This window comes from Diplotaxodon limnothrissa, linkage group LG11 (assembly GCF_057381915.1).
Source record: "Diplotaxodon limnothrissa isolate DT_005_m linkage group LG11, D_limnothrissa_male_GT1.1, whole genome shotgun sequence".
Taxonomy (NCBI): domain Eukaryota; kingdom Metazoa; phylum Chordata; class Actinopteri; order Cichliformes; family Cichlidae; genus Diplotaxodon; species Diplotaxodon limnothrissa.
In genome coordinates this window covers 15933105-15953522 of record NC_140606.1, presented here as the reverse complement: position 1 = coordinate 15953522, position 20418 = coordinate 15933105, and the positions used below count along the sequence as shown (strand labels likewise).

The window sequence follows — 20418 nt, the reverse complement described above, 5'->3', positions numbered from 1 at the left end:
TGAATCCACCAATCAGAGAGCCTGTGTACTTTTTCCCGCCAAAACATGTGCATCTTTTTACACACGCAGCACAGAGAGGCACAGGATTATTGCAGCCTATTTCTCATAGTGAGGACTCCCCTCAAACAAATGACCATAATTTCCAAACCGTAGGGGCTAGAGCGGTCATTCTTACACCGTTTTGTTCAGAAGAGATGGGGGAATCTTCCAGTGTTTACAATTTATCATTAAAATATGAATTATTAAAGATATTTGACTTCTAATGCACCATAACTGAGTAGAGCGAAGCAAAAACTGCCTTGACTTGCCCTCAAACAACACTTTGTGACTTGAAATCTATTTGGAGTATCGATATCATTCTTTCACCGTAAGAGACAGCAGGCTTTGGTGAACAATCATGGAAATTTTCAGGTCTCTGTGGAAATCCAACAAAAAGTTATGACGAGAGAAAAAAGTGCTTCATTTCCACAGTTTGAAATCTGAAGAAATCTGAGCGAAGGACGAATTTCCTACCCTCAAACAAGTCCAACTCATTTCAGAACGGTAATAGGTGAGAAAGAAATTCTTGAATTGTGAGCGTCAGGGGTGTCTGAAGATATTCGGGGACAAGCCTCATGTCTTAACTTTGCTTCGTTAAGGAGATATGACGATTCGAATATGCCTCTCATTACAGAAATCCAGCGGTGATTTTGAACAAGCTCTCCATTCACTTTATATGGAGAGTTTTCTGACATTGTGTTGGTCTGAGGAGATTTGCGAAAATTCTATAAATCCCACAACAATGATAGTGACATTTCCTGAAAGCCAGCAAAAATACCTACGTTTTGATGTATAATTTGTGGAAGTTGAGTGAAAATTGAGCAAGTAGCAAACAGTTGTTCGGACATGAAGAGAAGACTGCAAAAGCTTCAGTGTCACACTGGAAGCCAAGAGCATAGCAACCATAACAACGCATGTATTTTGTGAAAAATCACAATTTTGCAACTCAAAACTTTAAGAGGCATAAAAGTAAAAAGGTAAAAGATTTGAAAAAGCTGATTTATACCTGAATAGCCCAATAATTTGAGAACATTTTAAAGTTTGAATGGTTGTTCTAGGTGAAAATATGAGGAAGTAGTTAAGTTTCAAAAACAAGCAAATTTTAGCAGAATTGCAAAAGTTTCCCATTCATTTCAATGGGACAAATTAAAGGAAAAAAGCTTAATATTTTAAAAAGTATAATAGTGAAAAATACCAAAAGATATAGCGTAAATTAGCAGAAATAGCAGAATAGTTTAAAATTTGAACGGTGAAAATCGGCTGAAAATTGGGGAAGTAGTTAGTGCCAAAAAGTGTACGGAAGCAACTAGAACTAGAAAGATTTGCATTTCCTGCGAAAATGCTGTGTGGATGCCTTTACGCTGAGGATGTCTGCTGAAAAAAGCTGAAAAAGTGGAAAAAAAAAACAAAAAAATATTGCCCTGAGCGGGATTCGAACCTGGCACTTCTGGTACTCAAGGGAGGTTCTTATCTCACTGCGCCACAGTCTTTCTCACAAAGAAGAGGTGGAGAGATAGACAATTGGGCTGAAATGAGCAGAAGAGGCGGAGATATGTGCTAATAAGAGGTGAAAAGGCTTAAATGTTTCAGAAGAGGTGAATAAGCAGAATTTGGGCAGAAGAGAGGTGAAAATTCTGCTGAAAAGAGTTCAATCAGCACAATTTCTACTGAAAAGAGTTCAATCAGCACAATTTCTACTGAAAAGAGTTCAATCAGCACAATTTCTACTGAAAAGAGTTTAATCAGCAGAATTTCTACTGAAAAGATTGAATGAGCAGAATTCTCCTGAAAAGAGGTTTTTGCTGAAAATAGCAGAAAAAACTGAAAAACTTTTCTGAAAAGAGTTCAATCAGCAGAATTTGTGCTGAAAAGAGTTCAATCAGCAGAATTTGTGCTGAAAAGAGTTCAATCAGCAGAATTTGTGCTGAAAAGAGTTCAATCAGAAGAATTTGTGCTGAAAAGAGTTCAATGAGCAAAATTCTGCTGAAAAGAGGTTTTTACTAAAAACAGCTGAAAAGCTGGTATTTGTGCTGAAAAGTGGTGAAAAAACTAAAAAAGTTGCTGAAAAGGGCTGAAAAAGCTTAAATTTGTGTTGAAAAGAGTTAAAAAAGTTTAACTGTTGACTGAAAGAAATGTTGCCATAAGCGGGATTTGAACCCGGGCCTCCCAGTCCGAGAACGGACGCTCATCTCACTGAGCTAAAACACAGGTCAAGCCGGCAAGGAAAATCAGTGAGGCCACTGATAATATGCAGAAAAGAGCAAAAAATATTGAAAAGAAAAATCAATATCTCAAAAAGTATAGAAGTTATGAGCACCAAAAGATATAGCCACAAAGAGCAGAAAGAGCAGAATTTTTTAAGATTTGAACGGTGAAAATAGCACAAAAACTGAGGGAGTAGTTGAGCGCCAAAAAACGTACGGAAGCAACTAGAATAAAGTAGAATAAAGAATAAAGAGAAACAGGATCTCAATAGTGTGGATGCCTAAGGCATCCACACAACTAGAAAAATGTGCATTTCCTGCGAAAATGCAGTGTGGATGCCTTAACGGCTGAAGATATCTGCTGAAAAAAGCTGAAAAAGTTGAAACAAAAAAAAAAAGAAAAAGATGCCCTGAGCAGGATTCAAACCTGGCCCTCCTGGTGAAAGGGCAGCTATTTAGCTCACTGAGCCAAACACTTTCTCACAAAGAAAAGGTGGAGAGATTGACAATTGTGCTAGCAGAATTTGGGCAAAAAAAAGGGGGTGAAAATTCTGCTGCAGAGTTCAATCAGCAGAATTTCTGCTGAAAAGAGGTGAATGAGCAGAATTCTGCTGAAAAGAGGTTTTTGCTGAAAAAGAGCTGAAAAAGTTTGGATTTGTGCTGAAAAGGGGTTAAAAAAAACTGAAAATTTTGCTGAAAAGGGGTGAAAAAGATGAAATTTGTGTTGAAAAGAGTTTAAAAAAAGTTTAACTGTTAAGTGAAAGAAATGTTGCCATAAGCTGGATTTGAACCCAGGCCTCCCAGTCTGAGAACGGATGCTTATCTCACTGAGCTAAAACACAGCTCAGCCCATCATGCAAAATCAGTGACCACATTGATAATGTGTTCCATTCATTTCAATGGTCAAAAGTCATAACACACATCAGCAGAAATAGCAGAATTTTTTAAAGTTTAAACATAGTATTTCTGCTAAAACTTAGTATTTATACTAAATAATATTTTTTTCCTGCCAAATCATAGCATTTGTGCTGGAACACAGAAAGTTCTGCCAAATCATACAATTTGTACTAAAACATTATTAATGATTTAGCATAAACACTGGGACTTGGTAGAAATACTATGATTTACATGAAATACTTTGACTTAGCAGAAGTACTACAATGTAGGAAAAAAGTACTACAGCATAGCAGAAATTCTATCATTGAGCAGAATTACTAGGATTTAGAAGAAATACTAAGATTTGGCACAAACACTGATGTGGCTCAAGAACCTTTATTGTGCAGTTATACTATGATTTGGAAGAAATACTATACTTTGGCACAAATACTATGATTTGGAAGAAATACTATGTTTTAGCACAAATACTATGATTTGGCTCAAATACTATAACTATCCTCAGTCAGAAGGAGAGGCTGACATCCAGGGATTAGATTACCACAGGTGGAGTTTATTGGCGGTCAGATGGATGGTACAGGGAGGCATGGCATACAGTAGGAGGATGTGGAGAGGTGATATGGTGTGGTTTCTATGATTAAGAAAACTGGCAAAAAAATTCCTCCACTACAAATCAGTCTGATACCACTTCTTACAGGGTTCACGTTTACTAAGGCACTACCCAAAAGGCGCCACAAGAGGGCACTCCAACACAAGAGATGACCTATTTACACTGTAAACACCCCCTACTTAGCCACTACATACTACAGTGATATTACAGTATACAAATTCACACAAATACTATGATTTGGCAGAAATACTATGACTTAGTAGTAATACTATAACATAACAGTTCAATGTTCTTGCACAAATACCACAATATGGCAGAAATACTATGTTTTAGCATAAATACTGTGATTTGGTATAAATACTACGATTTGGCACACATACTATATTCCGCAGATACACTATAACATAACAGATATTCTACGACTTAGTAGTAATACTATAACATAACAGAATTATTAATTGGGCACAAATACCACAATTTGGCAAAAATACTATGATTGGGTACAAATACTATGATTTGGCAATAATACTGCATTTTAACACAACTACTGAGATTTGATTGAAATACTATGATTTTGAAGAAATACTATTACTCCATACAAATACGATGCTTTGGGACAAATACTATGTTTTGGTTCCAATACTATGATGTGCAACAAATACTATGATTTGGCACAAGTACTATGATTTAGTACAAATACTATGATTTGGCACAAGTACTATGATTTAGCAGAAATACTAAGATTGGGTACAAATACTATGATTTGGCAATAATACTGCGTTTTCACAACAACTACTGAGATTTGATTGAAATACTATGACTCCATACAAATACGATGCTTTGGCACAAATACTATGATTTGGCAGAAATATTATGACTTAGTAGTAATACTATAACATAACAGATTTCCTAAAAAAACTATGAAATTGCAGTAATTCTATGACTTGGCAGAGATAATACGTTTTAGCACAAATACTATAACAACGCAGAAATACTATGACTTAGTAGTAATACTATAACATAACAGTTCAATGTTCTTGCACAAATGCCACAATATGGCAGAAATACTATGTTTTAGCACAAATACTGTGATTTGGTATAAATACTACGATTTGGCACAAATACTATATTCCGCAGATACACTATAACATAACAGATATTCTACGACTTGGTAGTAATACTATAACATAACAGAATTATTAATTGGGCACAAATACCACGATTTGGCAAAAATACCATGATTCGACACAAATACGATGACATGGCAAAAATACTATGATTGGGTACAACTACTATGATTTGGCAATAATACTGCATTTTAACACAACTACTGAGATTTGATTGAAATACTATGATTTAGAAGAAATACTATTACTCCATACAAATACGATGCTTTGGGACAAATACTATGTTTTGGCAGAAATACTATGATGTGCAACAAATACTATGATTTGGCACAAGTACTATGATTTAGTACAAATACTATGATTTGGCAGAAATACTATGCCTTAGTAGTAATACTATAACATAAGAGATATACTATGGTTTTGCAGACATACTATGTTTTTGCACAAATACCATGATTTGGCACAAATGCTATGATTTAGCAGAAATACTATGATTGGGTAGAAATACTGTGATTTGGCAATAATACTGCGTTTTAACAACAACTACTGAGATTTGCTTGAAATACTATGATTTAGAAGAAATACTATGACTCCATACAAATACGATGCTTTGGCACAATTACTATGATTTGGCAGAAGTACTATCATTTAGTACAAATACTATGATTGGGCAGAAGTACTGTTTCAGTACAAATACTCTGATTTAGCAGAAGTACTATCTTTTGGTAGAAATTCCTGCTAAAAAGGTACTATTTCTGCGTTTTAGCAGAAATACTGTAATTTGGCATAAATACTATAATTTGTGATAAATACTATGATTTGGCACATATAATATATTCAGCACATATATTATAAAATAACAGAAATATTATGATTTGGCCCCAAAACCATGATTTTGCACAAATACCATGATTTGGCAAATATACTATGATTTTTCAAAAATACTATGATTTAGCAGAAGTACTAAGATGTAGTAGAAGTACTTTGCTTTAGCAGAAATACTATGATTGAGGAGTAATACTTAAACATAGGAGAAATATTGATACACACATACACTGACAGTAAAGGGAACAGGAGCTGTTGAGAGTCTGGGCTTGGTATATGTAGGTCAGTTAAATTAGCTGCACCTGCTGTAGTCAGCCCTTACACACAGAGACACAGAGAGAGGTGTGAGTTTTCTTCAGTGTATTTCTGACATTCAGGATTCCCCTCGAACAAATGGCCATAATTTCCTAACCGTAGAGGCTAGAACGGTCATTCAGACATTGTTTTGTTCAGAAGAGATGGGGGAATCTTCAGGTCTTCATAATTCAGAGATAAAATATAAATTATTAAAGATATATGACTTGTAATACACTGTAACTGAGTAGAGTGAAGCAAAAACTGCCTTGACTTGCTCTGGTAACTCTAAATTTATATGGAGCATCAAAATCATTCTTTCACCGTAAGAAACAGCAGGCTTTGGTGAACAGTCATGGAAATTTTCAGGGCTCTGTGGAAATCCATTGAAAAGATATGATGAGAGAAAAAAGTGCCTCATTTCCAGATTTTGAAATCTGATGAAATCTGAGCGAGGGACAAATTTCCACCCCTCAATCAAGTCTAACTCATCTCAGAACGGTAATAGGTGAGAAAATAATTCTTGAATTGTGAGCATCAGGAGTGTCTGAAGATATATCGGGACAAGCCATATGTCTTGACTTCGCTTCGTTAAGGAGATATGACAATTTGAAAATGCCTCTCATTAGAGAAATCCAGCGGTGATTTTGAACAAACTCTCCATTGACTTTATATGGAGAGTTTTCTGACCATGTGTTGATCTGAGGAGATTTGCCAAAATTCTATAAATCCCACAACAATGATAGTGACATTTCCTGAAAGCCAGCAAAAATACCTACGTTTTGATGTATAATTTGTGGAAGTTGAGTGGAAATTGAGCGAGTAGCAGGGAGTTGTTCAGACATGAAGAGAAAATTCAGAACGGACGAGTGTGCACTGGGAGTTAATTGCATAGCAACCATAGCAACGCATGTATTTTCTGAAAAATCACAATTTTGCAACTGAAAACTCAAAGAGGGATAAGACGAAAATGGTAGAAGATCTGAAAAAGCTGAATCACACAGGAATAGCCCAATCATTTGAGAACGTTTTAAAGTTTGAATGGAGTTTCTAGGTGAAAGTATGAGGAAGTAGTTAAGTTTCAAAGACAAAGTTTTAGCAGAATTGTGGAAGTTTCCCATTCATTTCAATGGGACAAATTAAAGGAAAAAAGTGTAATATTTTAAAAAGTATAATAGTAATAAACACCAAAAGATATAGCCATCATTAGCAGAAAGAGCAGAACAGTTTAGAGTTTGAACGGAGAAAATCGGCTGAAAACTGAGGGAGTAGTTGAGCGCCAAAAAACGTACGGAAGCAACTAGAATAAAGTAGAATAAAGAACTAGAAAAAATTGCATTTCCTGCGAAAATGCTGTGTGGATGCCTTACGCTGAAGATTTCTGCTGAAAAAAGCAGAAAAAGTTGAAAAAACAAAAAACATTGCCCTGAGCGAGATTCGAACCTGGCCTTTCTGATCTATAGGCGGCGTCTCACCTTACTGGACCAAACTGATTCTTACAAAGAAGAGGTGGAGAGACTGACAATTCTGGTGAAATTAGCAGAAGCTGCTTAGTATTGTGCTAATAAGAGGTGAAAAGGCTAAACATTTAGCAGAAAAGAGGTGAATCAGAAGAAGTTCTGCTGAAAAGAGGTAAAGAAGCAAAAAGATGAGTTGAAAAGAGGTGTAGAAGTGCTTGCTGAAGATGGCTGTATGTGTAATGACACACTGGAGAGTGTCAAGAAAGCAGAGCGCATGCAAGCAGGGAACATGTGTAGCAACTGTCACAGGTAGGATTCGAAACTCTGCCCCCGGGTCTCACGGCAGCTGCCCTACCCTCTGAGCCAAATGAGTTCTGGTCTCAAGCAAATATATGATGAGAGAGAAAATGTGCACTGTGGAGCAGAAGCTCAAATTAGCAGAAAAGAGGTGAAGAGGAAGAACTTTGTTGTGAAATGAGGTAAAGAAACTGAAATTTGTGCTTAAAACAAGTGAAAAAGCTGAACTCTGAAATCCTGCTAAAACAGTAGTAGAGGCTGATATTTTTCAGCTACTCACTGAGCCAAACTGGTTCTCACGTAACTGAAAAAAGGTGGAAAAGCTTAAAATTCTAATGAAAACAGCAGAAGAGGCTAAGTGCACTGTGGAGCAGGAGCTCTAATTAGCAGAAAAGAGGTGAAGAGGAATAATTTCTGCTGAAAAGAGGTAAAGAAGCAAAAAGCCGAGTTGAAAAGAAGTGTAGAAGCAGAAGTGCTTGCTGAAGATGGCTGTATGTGTAATGACACACTGGAGAGTGTCAAGAAAGCAGAGCGCATGCAAGCAGTGAACATGTGTAGCAGCTGTCACAGGTAGGATTCGAACCTCTGCCACCGGGTCTCACGACAGATGCCCTACCCTCTGAGCCAAATGAGTTCTGGTCACAAGCAAAGATATGATGAGAGGGAAAATGTGCACTGTGGAGCAGCAGCTCAAATTAGCAGAAAAGAGGTGAAGAGGAAGAACTTTGTTGTGAAATGAGGTAAAGAAACTGAAATTTGTGCTTAAAACAAGTGAAAAAGCTGAACTCTGAAATCCTGCTAAAACAGCAGAAGAGGCTGATATTTTTCAGCTACTCATTGAGCCAAACTGGTTCTCACGTAACTGAAAAAAGGTGGAAAAGCTTAAAATTCTAATGAAAACAGCAGAAGAGGCTGAGTGCACTGTGGAACAGAAGCTCAAATTAGCAGAAAAGAGGTGAAAACAGCAGAAGAGGGTGAGATTTGTGCTGATAAGAGGTGAAACTGCGGAACCAATCAGAGGTACTGCTTCTGTCTGCTTCATCAGGCTGTGTACTTGTATGTATTTCTGCCATAGACTGTTAACCAGAATCTGAGGTCCATATTAGAAAAGCTGCTAAAATCATTAAACTTTGCAGAATTGTAATAAATTATCAATATGAATTACCGGTCTGTGATAGTGTATAAATTTGTAGTTAAAAAAAAAACATGTGGGCCAAGGTGGAATCGAACCCACGACCTCTGGTCTGAAGAGCGGTGTCATTACCAATCGCGCCACCTCTAAGGGGGCGGGCGCTTTGAAAAAAAGGGTGATGAGGAGTCAGAATTAGATCGCGGTGAGACGCGAAAAACGCCGTTTTTTGGAGTTACAAAACGTCGTGTAACTCAAAAACTAGGTGGGATAGAAGCATAATTCTTGCACTGGGTGAATCAGCGGACTTTGGTGTACTTTGACTGCGATTTACATAGCTCTTTGTATCTCCGTCGCGGAGATATGACGAGAGAAGAAACGGCTTCATTTTCGGAATTTGAAAAATGAGAGGAGGACAGATTTCCACCCCTCAAACAAGTCTAACTCATCTCAGAACGGTAATAGGTGAGAAAATAATTCTTGAATTGTGAGTGTCAGGAGTGTCTGAAGATATACAGGGACAAGCCTCATGTCTTAACTTTGCTTCGTTAAGGAGATATGACGATTTGAAAATGCCTTCAGTTTCAGTATTTCAGCTCTGAGTTTCACAACCTCCCCATAGACTTTGAATGGGGAGTTTTTAGACCATGTGTCACTTCGAGGCAAATTGTGAAAAAAACGTAACTCTCACAATAATTATAGTGACACTGTCTTAAAGCCAGCAAAAATACCTACGTTTTGATGTATAATTTGTGGAAGTTGAGTGGAAATTGAGCGAGTAGCAAGGAGTTGTTCAGACATGAAGAGAAAATTCAGAACGGACGAGTGTGCAGTGGGAGTTAATTGCATAGCAACCATAGCAACACATGTATTTTCTGAAAAATCACAAAGTTGTAACTGAAAACTTAAAGAGTCATTACATGAAAACGGTAACAGATATGAAAAAGCTGAATCACACAGGAATAGCCCAATCATCTGAGAACGTTTTAAAGTTTGAATGGAGTTTCTAGGTGAAAGTATGAGGAAGTAGTTAAGTTTCAAAGACAAGCAAGTTTTAGCAGAATTGTAGAAGTTTCCCATTCATTTCAATGGGACAAATTAAAGGAAAAAAGTGTAATATTTTAAAAAGTATAATAGTAATAAGTACCAAAAGATATAGCAGTCGAAAGCAGAAATAGCAGAACAGTTTAGAGTTTGAATGGTAAAAATCGGCTGAAAACTGAGGGAGTAGTTAAGCGGCAAAGAAACGGAGCAACTAGAATAATAAAGGATAAAGAATAAAGAGAAACAGGATCTCAATAGTGTGGATGCCTACGGCATCCACCCAATAAAGAGAAACAGGATCTCAATAGTGTGGATGCCTATTAAGGCATCCACACAATAATAAAGAATAAAGAGAAACAGGAACTCAATTACACTGTCTATGGAATTGTGCCATACAGGGCTCATCCATGACAATCGGAGCATGAGATTTAAACACAATATTGGCTCAGCATGGGAGGTAAGGGTGGGGAGTCTGTGAGGACTCAACCAGTGAATTAGAACGCTTGTCGCTGGCATGGGAAATAAATGGAGCAGAAATTACATTGTCATTTTTCAGGATCATCTGGGATAGAGGGAACTGAGGACTGGAGAGGCAGATGAATGGAGATGAGTGTCACTAGGCGATATTTTTGTTTACACACTCGGAATATCTCTTTGTCATGCTTATTTTACAGTTTCATACATTGGACGACAAATTATTACAAGAGCTCATTCAAGCACTTTAACACTCGATTGGTACATCTGGATTTTTAGTCGAATCACTGTACTTGCTGACATTATTAAGCTTGTTTTCAAATAACTATCCACTTTTATCCTTTTTAGCCCATTAAAGTCACAAGTATTCACAAATGAAACAGTACAGCTTTGTTGGACAATGGCCTTTATCGAATCATTTGCAAGCCAGTATTTGATTTGATGAAATAGGAGCTGCTCTGGATGATGTTCTCAACATGCAGCTGTGCTAACCACATTAGGTTATAATTAATTTAGTGTGGAGTTGAGTGTTTTGCACAGCTTATGTTGGTCCAAGTGCGTAAGCAGAAAACTGACAAGACCACATTGTCCAGTACCTTAGCATGCCACGTGAGTCATCTCGTGTCAAGGGCTCAGAGTGTGCTAATTCCTTCTGCTTTTGTTGTTTTTCTCCATGTTCGCGTCAGTTATTTCTCTGGTATAACGGAGCTTAATGACAGCATGTGTTTTGACACAGCAAGTTTTTTGTGTGTTCTGATGTATCTCTGACAATAAGGAAAATCGGCATCTTTACAATCTGAATTCTTGGGTGTTATCTCATATTTTGGAATTGTTCTGACATCGTTCTCTCCTTATGAAGGCAAAAAAAGACCCATATTGTCTAACACATCTTAAACGTCTTCTGTCATAAATACACTTTGCCGACTGCAAGATGAAATCCTCTGAATGTGACTATGTAAAGGTTATTTAATAGTAGCAGTATTTATTGGCCTTTTTGAATCCAGTGAATGTAGCAAAATGCCATCTGCCACAAGTGTAAGATGTTTGAGTCCCACATCTCTCCACTGTCGCACCTCAGACCCTCACTGGTAAACATGGATGTGACCATTGTTCCTGGTGGTGGTGGGGGCATATCTGTGATGGGTATGCAGCTGCTAGGCAACAAATCCCATCAATGCTACCAATGCAACCAATGCAGTTCAGTAATCTGATGGCGTGGCTCCTCAAGGGGTCAACCAGTCAAGATCTCAGGCTGGAAATGAAGATCCTAGGTCTTCAAGTTATGCTTGGTATTTTTAAGGAGGATGTGACAGACGCACCATTTTAACTAACAGCATTTCACCCAGTTTGTGTGAAATTCATTCTTAGGTCCTGTATGTATTATGCCTAAGCTCTGACACTTTGGCTTCCCACAGAGATATGTCAAGGTCATCCCAGCAGGGGAGTGACAATGCTAACTTCTCACTTAAGGGGAAGCTAGTGGGTGGAGGTTGAAATGCTTTTAGCAAGAGCTACATCAGTGTGGCAGCTGCAAAGCTTTTGGGTTTGGGCTTTTGTGTGCAGGCATGCAGCAAAGAACAAGGGTGAATACTTGGTCAGACCCCAAACATTGAGAAGGTGTGTTTGGACGTGTATAGCAGTGTGAGAAGATTTGTGAGAGTGTAACAAGGGATATTATATTATAATTGGCCCTGTGAACCATATAACTCTGTGGCAAGCCTAACACTATTGAGAGATTAACAGTGGTCAGCCAGCTGATAGACCATCATCCCTCTAGCCAGATCTGCGCTGTTAATTATCACTCTAAGCAATTTCACCCACTTTTCCTTTTACATATAATTCCCACTCAGATGTGTTTCTGATCCTCTGTTCACTCCTGTATTTTCTTTCCTTCAGTTCTTGTCCAATCTTCCCCCTCCTCCTCCTCTCCTCCAGTTTCATTCAGACCCTATCCCACACTCCCTCCAAATCAGGAGGCTTGGCCCTCAGTGGGTGTTGTCACCGGAGGTATTGTGTACTCCCCAGTGCAGAGCCACGCTTAACAGTTCAGACTTGGCCCGTCTATACTCCCCCAATCTCTTTGAATGTAAACCCCTCTGCTGGGCTCGTATTCAAATGCTGTTTGTCCCTCAGTACATCTTTTGTGTGTGTGTGTGTGTGTGTGTGTGTGTGTGTGTGTGTGCAGTTGATGTACTGTATATGTATATATTCCCCCTTCTTTAGGGTTGCGGCCCTTTTTGTTTTCTTAACTAGCAGGAATGAATAAAAGATGAAAAGGCAGCATTCCTGGAGAGCCATACGTGTCTGCCATCATCGCAATAGTCTTGCTTTTGTCCACGTCGCTCTCTCGCTAATGATCCAAAATATTCAAAACGGATTTTATGCAGATTTTTGTCAGGTCCAACTAGTTCAGTGTGTTCTGACTGTATTTGGCGTGGCTCAAACAATAGAGGGTGCTTGGGCTATTTTTACCCCTAATTTAACCTGTTATGGGTCCTATGAAGAGGAGGGAGGGCAGTAAAGATGTCAGAGGAGGAGGGGAGGGAATGAATTCCACTCATGGGAGAAGTGAAACGATGAGTAAATGAGAACAGTAATGTCCGTGTTGGTCTTGGAGCGGTCGAGGCTTTATATTTGGATCTGACTTCTCCAGTGGAGTTTAGGCCGAGTTCTTTAAAAAGAAAAGGGGAAAGGATTTGGTTATTATGAATAAACCAAAAATATACTTATCAAATATGACAGTTAAAGCAATTTGCTCAAATGGAGCTTAAATAGTAACCCAGTGCTCTTCAAATGTAGAAGAAAAGCACAGTAACTGAACCACCTCCACGTGGATGCACAGTCTCTAAGATGATAGGATCCAGGATAATCGCACCTCTTAAAGGACTAATTTAGCGAAAGGATTAAGTAATGAGGTACTTGTTACCTGTGCTCATATCCATTTACCGCTCAGTATTAGGACTAATTTCTGCCGCTAGTGATTTCCTTCCTACCCATTCTGTTGTGTGATCCCTGTTGCATTTGTAAATACTTCCTGTGAGGAACGGATGAGGCTGAGTCAGAGCCTGTAGCTGTAAGATTTTTAACCGAGATGCCTCTCGGGTGAATACAGCTTTAAATAAATCCTGCTATCTGTTGGTTCTTTCAATCTGTTTTGCTCTGTAAACTTTGCGCATGGTGGTGAATAGGAGTGCAGCAACTGTGTAATGGCTTTCACAGCGAGGTTCAGTGTTGTTTTAAAGCTCCATGCCTACAACAAGGCTCATAACATGGTAGTGATGCTGTACATTAAGCATATGCATCAGAGCTGCTACTTGTCTCTTTCTTTCCTCCCTGTTTTGAGTCTAAAGCTGCAGCTATGTGTGCTTCCTGCTGCACGAGCTGCTGTGATATTTTATTAGTATATTATAATTTCTGTAATATAGTGAGAGCACATGTGAGGATAGATATAAAGGTTTGTGTCATTTCTCGTGGCTGCCAAAGCCAAGTATCACGTGTAGCTTCTGTTTTCTGGGCTGTGTCCAACGACGAACAATGATAGGCTGCTTCCCTCTCCAGATCTTCAGAGTTTAAATCCTGTGCATGTGTGCGTGCCTGCCTGCATGCCTTCTGTGTCATCAGTCTGTCTGCCTCATGCCACGGAGCATGACGCATATCTTTGTTTGTGCGATTGTGACATGCATTGGTGATTGCGATCATATGACTGATAATGACGCACAAGTCTTCCATAGCTGCAAGAGTTTATGGGTGGTGTTTCTTTGTATGCTGACAGTTCCCCAGAAGCCATACTAGGTCGGGTACATGCTCTCCCTACCTTGAGGGTCATGTCGCATCTCTGAAGAATAAAAAGGATAAAAGTAATTTTTGAAATTTGGTCTTACATTTCATGTAGATTTTCTAAACTTTTAGATATATGTAGATTTCCTTTTTTAAACAACAGGTGCAGCATGCAGGTCGTGGTGCTCTGTTCGATATTACAACTGTGTTGTCTGTCCTTAGTCCTGTGTTTAGCCCCGTATGCACCCTGGATCCTGTGGCATATAGGTCTTTAGCTCTCTAGGCTATCTATAAGTAGCTGCTGCAGCTTATCTGTCACTATTTATACCTGCAGATTAAGCGCCAGCAGTTCAGACACCTGTGGTGCACCTTCCTTACATTTTGTTTTAAGGAAAAGGTCCTCAAAGGCGACACAAAAGTTTTAGCAGGTAGCTATAGCTAGAGGCAGAGCCATGCCTTTGCATGTAGATGTTTGCGTGAAGATACTGACTCACTAACCTGTGACGCCTCTTGTTGTTTAATCCCTCCTTCTTCTTTTTTTTTTTTCTCCCTTTTTTTCCCAGAAGAGGGAAAAAGTGGCATTTCCAAAAGAAAAATGGCCCATTGCCAGACTGGTGCTCACTTTGAGGCCAGTGCTTTTAAAACTACATTAGTCAGATTAGTTTTCCAATGTAAGCTTTCTGATGAGTCATGGGATTTTTACCTGTGATATGACACCTGCATGATCCAGCTGTCAGGTGTGCTGCACTCTGAGTCAGCAGGGACACGACGTGAGGCATGTGGGGCTCATTTGAATTCTGACAGCAGGCCGGTGTCTGTTAAAGTTACAATGTAGTATTAATTTACATTCATTAGATTAGTTTTTTTTTTTTTCTCAAGTATACTGGGTATAGCCTAAGGTTTTGTGGATGCAGGAGGCGGCTGGTGCTAACAAAGCATCTGTATTACTTTCCATTTCATTTAGACTTACCAATTAGTTACTAACAGAACTATGATCTAAAGCTGACGTGTGCATATTCATAAATGAGCATAGATGTATAATCCATCCACATAAGATTTTTCACAAAGGGCATCTTCACTGCTGAACAAGAAACTAACAACCTCAGTGCTTCCTAATCCCAAAAGTCTTCTGGTCCTGTGTTCCAGGGATGCAAATTTAATGTAGTTTTTGAAAAATGTTTGTTTTCAGGAGTCTCAAAGCTCCTTTCCTCATCCAATTAGTTTGTCTCCCTCTAGTGGTTTGCATTTGTGCAACAGCACGGTTGGGATCTCTACAGAGACCTTATGATAAATTCATGGGATAGATTTCTTTTTCATAATGGAGAATTATTAATCACAAGCAGAATCACAGCTGCGGCTTGTAATTTAAAAAGAGCAAAGTTGGGCTGTCAGTTTACCCAGATGCTCAAACTTTCACAGCATGGAGCAATTAGACGAGTTTCCCTTCAGCTGAGCTCACGTCAGGCTTTGATAAAACATGCTCCTGGAGTCGGTTGAAAAATTCACTTCAGGAATTTAAATGTGCCTGGAGGTTTTCGCGAGGACTTTGAAGATGGACACCTTCTGAGAAGAATTTCACATCTTTCTTTTAAAGACATTTAAAAGCTGAGTGTTTGAAAGCTGCCCTGAATGCAGAGCAGATGCTTGCAGTGCGGTGCCTTTACATTGAACCCCAACGGTTGGAGCTGAAAAGTGTCATGGGCAGGTTTGTGCTTGTACCTGATCTCCCTGGAGATTTGGCTCACAGGGCATTACGGTGTATTCAGTCGAGATGTTAAGATATTCCTGCTGATTGAGCACTCTGGCAAAACTGGCAACAAATCTGTGCGCGTGTCTGCGTGGGCGCTTGTGTGTTGTGTATTTTCTTTCTTTTTTTCTTTTACCTTGAGTTACTAGTGCAAAGGTTCAAATCCAGGCCACAGCTAGATGAGAAACTGAAAGGGGAAAGTGGCTGAATACCCAGGGACTTAATCATTTTACTGTGTTTTAAAATAAGAATCAGTCCTATAAGTCTGCAGCACTCGCACCCCCAACCCCACTATGTGTTGTTGCACTTACAGGATACCTATTATGCTGATTTCCACCTTTAGATTTTTAGGTATTTGGGCACTTGAGTTGTCTGTATGAACTTTTTGAACATGGTTTTACAGCAGCTGCTCTATTAGCTGGAGCGAGTTTCAGCTGACGGTCACAGTTGCCGATCTTTTAAAGTGGGGAAAAGTATCCATAGATGCCAAAATTGTTTCTACCAGGCTGCGAACATGCTTTTAAATGCTAAAGTTGGACATTTTAACACTGAGTTTATGGGGGCTGACTTTTTATTTTTAATATTTATTTTGAAGTCTCCTCTAAAGGAACTGTTTGTTTTTTTTTTTTTGGTTTTTTTTTGTTTGTTTTTTTTAACTGCGTTGGCTGTTTTAGCTCCTATCACTTCAAGGCCCCCCACCCTGTAAACAAGTATACGGTTTTAAAAAAGGAATACAGAAAAGGAGTGGACTGGTACTCATATAGTGCTTTTTAAGTTAAGCACTCAATTCTGTAACTAAGCACTTTAAACCTACCTCACACACTAATGAATGCACAGAGGCAAGATGCTGAACTCAGCCAGGGTTTGAACCACCACCTACCTTCTGAGTGGTAGATGATCCACTCTACCTCCTGAGCCTACAGAAGAGCTTGGACCGATCTAAAACATATGACCATTGGCCCACAGTGCAAATTTCACATACACGTTATTTGAAACCTCAAATTTAATATGCGCACTGGTTCCCTTTGGTGTTTGTCGATTTGTTGTAGTTCTTTTCATTACACAAGCAGTTCATGCTGTTACTTTACAGGAGCTCATGTCAGGTTAATGCTAACTCACAGATTTGTTCTGCCATATCTGTGTCTTTTAGAGGATGATGTCGACTTGGAGGCCCTGGTGAATGAAATGGACTCTTCACTGGAGAGCCTGTACTCGTACAGCGGTCCACAGACAGAATCGACTCCTCTGCTGCACAACGGACAGACCTCGACGTCACACAGCCACCACCATCAAGCACATCAACACAACCAGCCACGGCAGGGACAGCACTCACACGGGATAAGCCACATCTCCCCAGAGCCGCCCTCCTCGTCTTCAGACTCTCCTCAAACCGGCCTCCGACGGTCACAGCCGATGCACATCAATGCTGTCAGGTAGCTGCTCAACTAGTTTCATCTCCTCCAGTTATGAGCTTTCTGTTTGTTTGTTTTTTTTTTTTGCTTGATGTGATAGTAAACTTAACTTTCAGTGTTAAGAGTATGGGTTTAAAGTTCGGACTGGAGGAAACCTATAAAGAGAATCTATTATGCTGCCCCCCCCCCCTCAATTCTACATGGCCAAAGTTTCAAATTAGGTCAGTGTAAGTCGTTGTAATCTTCATAAGCCAAAGGCTCAAGCTTCAGACTGCTCTAAATATTTGGTTTTCCACAGTGACGGCAGAAGCAGAAACTCCATGTACCTCCTGTTCAAAACTTTTGTGTGTGAGGCACAGCCAATCAGATCAGAGTTGGCTTTACAGAAGGGGAGAGGGTGCTAAAAATGCTTGTTTGAGGCAGTAGATGAACTGAGGGGCTTTAGTAATTAACAGGATAAGAGGAGTAAGCATGCTTTTAGTCTGTGATGTGTGCAAAGTAACTTGGTAGTATTCAAAGTTAAATGTGGAGCTGGATGGGAGTTCAGGCTCCATTTAATCTGAGACATTAGGTTTCAGTATATGTTACACCATCTTTGGGCATCTCATTCATCCTCTGTTAACTGTCAAGACATGTGCAATCATCGCCCTAAAATAAGTAAATTTAAAAAAATGCTAAAAACAACAGGGCTATAACTGCTCGTGCACCCACAGAATCAGCAAAAGTGTGGTAGTAACTTCAGCCACAAACTTCTTTCAGCCTCGTATTATGCGTTTGCCACATGCGTAGCCACACAGCAAGACTTCAAACCCTTTTTTTCTCTTCAAATTTTAAAAGAGAATTTTCACTGTACACCATCATCCCTCCACACCCACTCGATAATTGAGCATAACTGTTCCTCCTGGCTCCCGATCTGTAACCCCTGTATGACCCGTTCCTCCCTTTCACTCCTCTTTTACATAAGCCTGCAAAGGCGAGAAGAAGATTCTCATTTATTTAAGTACCATGTGCATATGTCTCTTTCAAATTAAACCGTGCTAACCCGCATCCTCCTCGAGGCTGCACTCATACACGTTGGGAGAATAGAAGTATAGCTGTGTGCATGCACCGCAGAGCTGGTGTCAGCGCCCATTACTCGCCTTTGGACTATGTGACAATAACAAAGGAGGGGAGCATCAGGTAATGGAGTATTCTGTCTTATGAGCGCTCTTTTTCAAACGCACAGAAGCAGGCCCTGAAGTTCTTATTATTCAAGACTGACCTCTAGATAACCCTGTTCTCCGGCTCAGATGGGACGACATCAAAAGGCCCGTTCCCTTTTGAACTCGCTGGGTTCTTCGGAGCGACAGAGCTCGACTGAGGAAGAGAAACGGAGGCTAAGCAGTCTTCCACACATTTATTTATTTGTAGTTATTAAGCTGGGATTCCACAAACAGACTTGCCAATTTAAAAAATACTGAAAGTAATGGTTGATTGGCTGTCCGATAATAATTTGAGTCTTACACTGCATGTGCCAAATTTATATATTTAAAAAAAGAGAAATCTGCTTTAAAGCGATGTCTTGATTCGTCATTGATGTATTATTAATTGAAAAAAATTAACTAGCTGGCTGGGGTGGCTCTGTGATTTCCACTTGCTTCGAGACTGTTCATTACGAGCAGATCAGACAGAAACGGGCATGAGGCTGAATACTGTACAGCAGAACTTGATTAATTCTAGCCGCCTTTCCTGCACGTATTTCACAGCTGTCAGCAGCTCTGTTTTAAAGTTTGCTTCTAAAAAGGCTGTTCCAGGTCATGGACTTGGACTAAAGTTTGTTTTTTGTTTTTTGTAACCATAATAATAAACATAAGCTTAAACCAAAAGAGATGCTCTGTTCATCAAACCACTTTACACGTCTTTATCCGCCTCTTTCTTCAGGAGATTGCAGGAGCAGGAGCAGCAGCTGAGGACGTCATCTCTCCCGGCCATCCCCAACCCTTTCCCTGAGCTCTGCAGTCCAGCTAGCTCACCTGTCCTCAGTCCTGGGTCTCTACCACCTGGGGAACCTTCCTCGGGCAAATATGTAAGTAAAATTCAAGTTGTTTTTTTTTTCCGCCTCTTTTTCACCAGTTTCCGCCACTTAAAAAAAACAAACAAGTATCCATAACTCGAAGTTTCGAAATATTTTGTTGAAATTTCGACTTATTAACTCGAAATTTGGAGAAACATAACTCAAAATTTCGAGTTACTTTTCTCGAGTTAGCTCTGCCAATCATTAAGCTACGTGAATGAGGTCACTTTCTTGTTACCCGGAAGCATATGGCGCAGAGTAACGCGCACTCAAAACCGCATCGCAACAAATTGGCGCTTTCGTGTGCACGTTTGCTGATAGCGACGTCATGCGATTCAGCTAATAACACAAGGATTTCGTTATGTTTGAAGCCACGCTGAAAATACTCAGCAATCTGTGGATTCATGACTGGATATAATACTGGTAGCTTAGCTGTAGCATTTGTAGCTCAGGGCTTCAGCTTCCGGGTAACAAGGAAATGACGTCATTCACGTAGATTACTGATTGGCAGCGCTAACTCGAAATTTCAAGTTATGGATCCTTTTTTTTTTTTTGTGGCGGAAACGGGCTTCCATACTTTACATGTTAATCTCTTTGCGTTTGGATGTGTTGGATCAAAAACATTTTTTGTCTTATTGTTTGGGAGAGCATGGAAGACTTTTTTTCCCCTCTTGAAGAACTGGATGTGACACATTCACAGACCCTTGATTTATTTTCATGTTGTTGACTGAAGCACATTCGACTCAAAGTGCTGTATTTGTTTTGAAGGATGCAGATTTTAAATATTGTGAATCATCTGTATGCTAGCCATGTCAAACATTTGGGAAAGTCTCCTGGCTCACATCTGCCCCGTGTTTTGCTCGTCTGAGGCATGTTTATTGCTTGCATGTGATGACACTGTACTGTACAGTGCACATGTTTTCAAGAGGGTTTGCGGCTCGATTTAAGGAAAATAGTGAGATGTGGACTGGAAGCGTTTGTGTGTGCGTGTGTGTTTGTTTGTGAGCATGTGTACCTGCACACATGGCTGAA

At 39.5% G+C, this 20418-nt stretch overlaps 1 protein-coding gene across 2 annotated transcripts in view; it reads left to right on the top strand.

The window, feature by feature from the left end:
• The window catches only part of grb10b (growth factor receptor-bound protein 10b), a 77202-nt gene that overhangs the window by 28154 nt on the left and 28630 nt on the right, over nucleotides 1-20418 (top strand). For both annotated transcript variants that reach the window (XM_085366260.1, XM_085366259.1), the window contains exons 4-5: nucleotides 17072-17354; nucleotides 19254-19398. In XM_085366260.1, the coding sequence (XP_085222386.1) occupies nucleotides 17072-17354; nucleotides 19254-19398 (428 nt within the window). The remainder of the gene's footprint in view (nucleotides 1-17071; nucleotides 17355-19253; nucleotides 19399-20418) is intronic.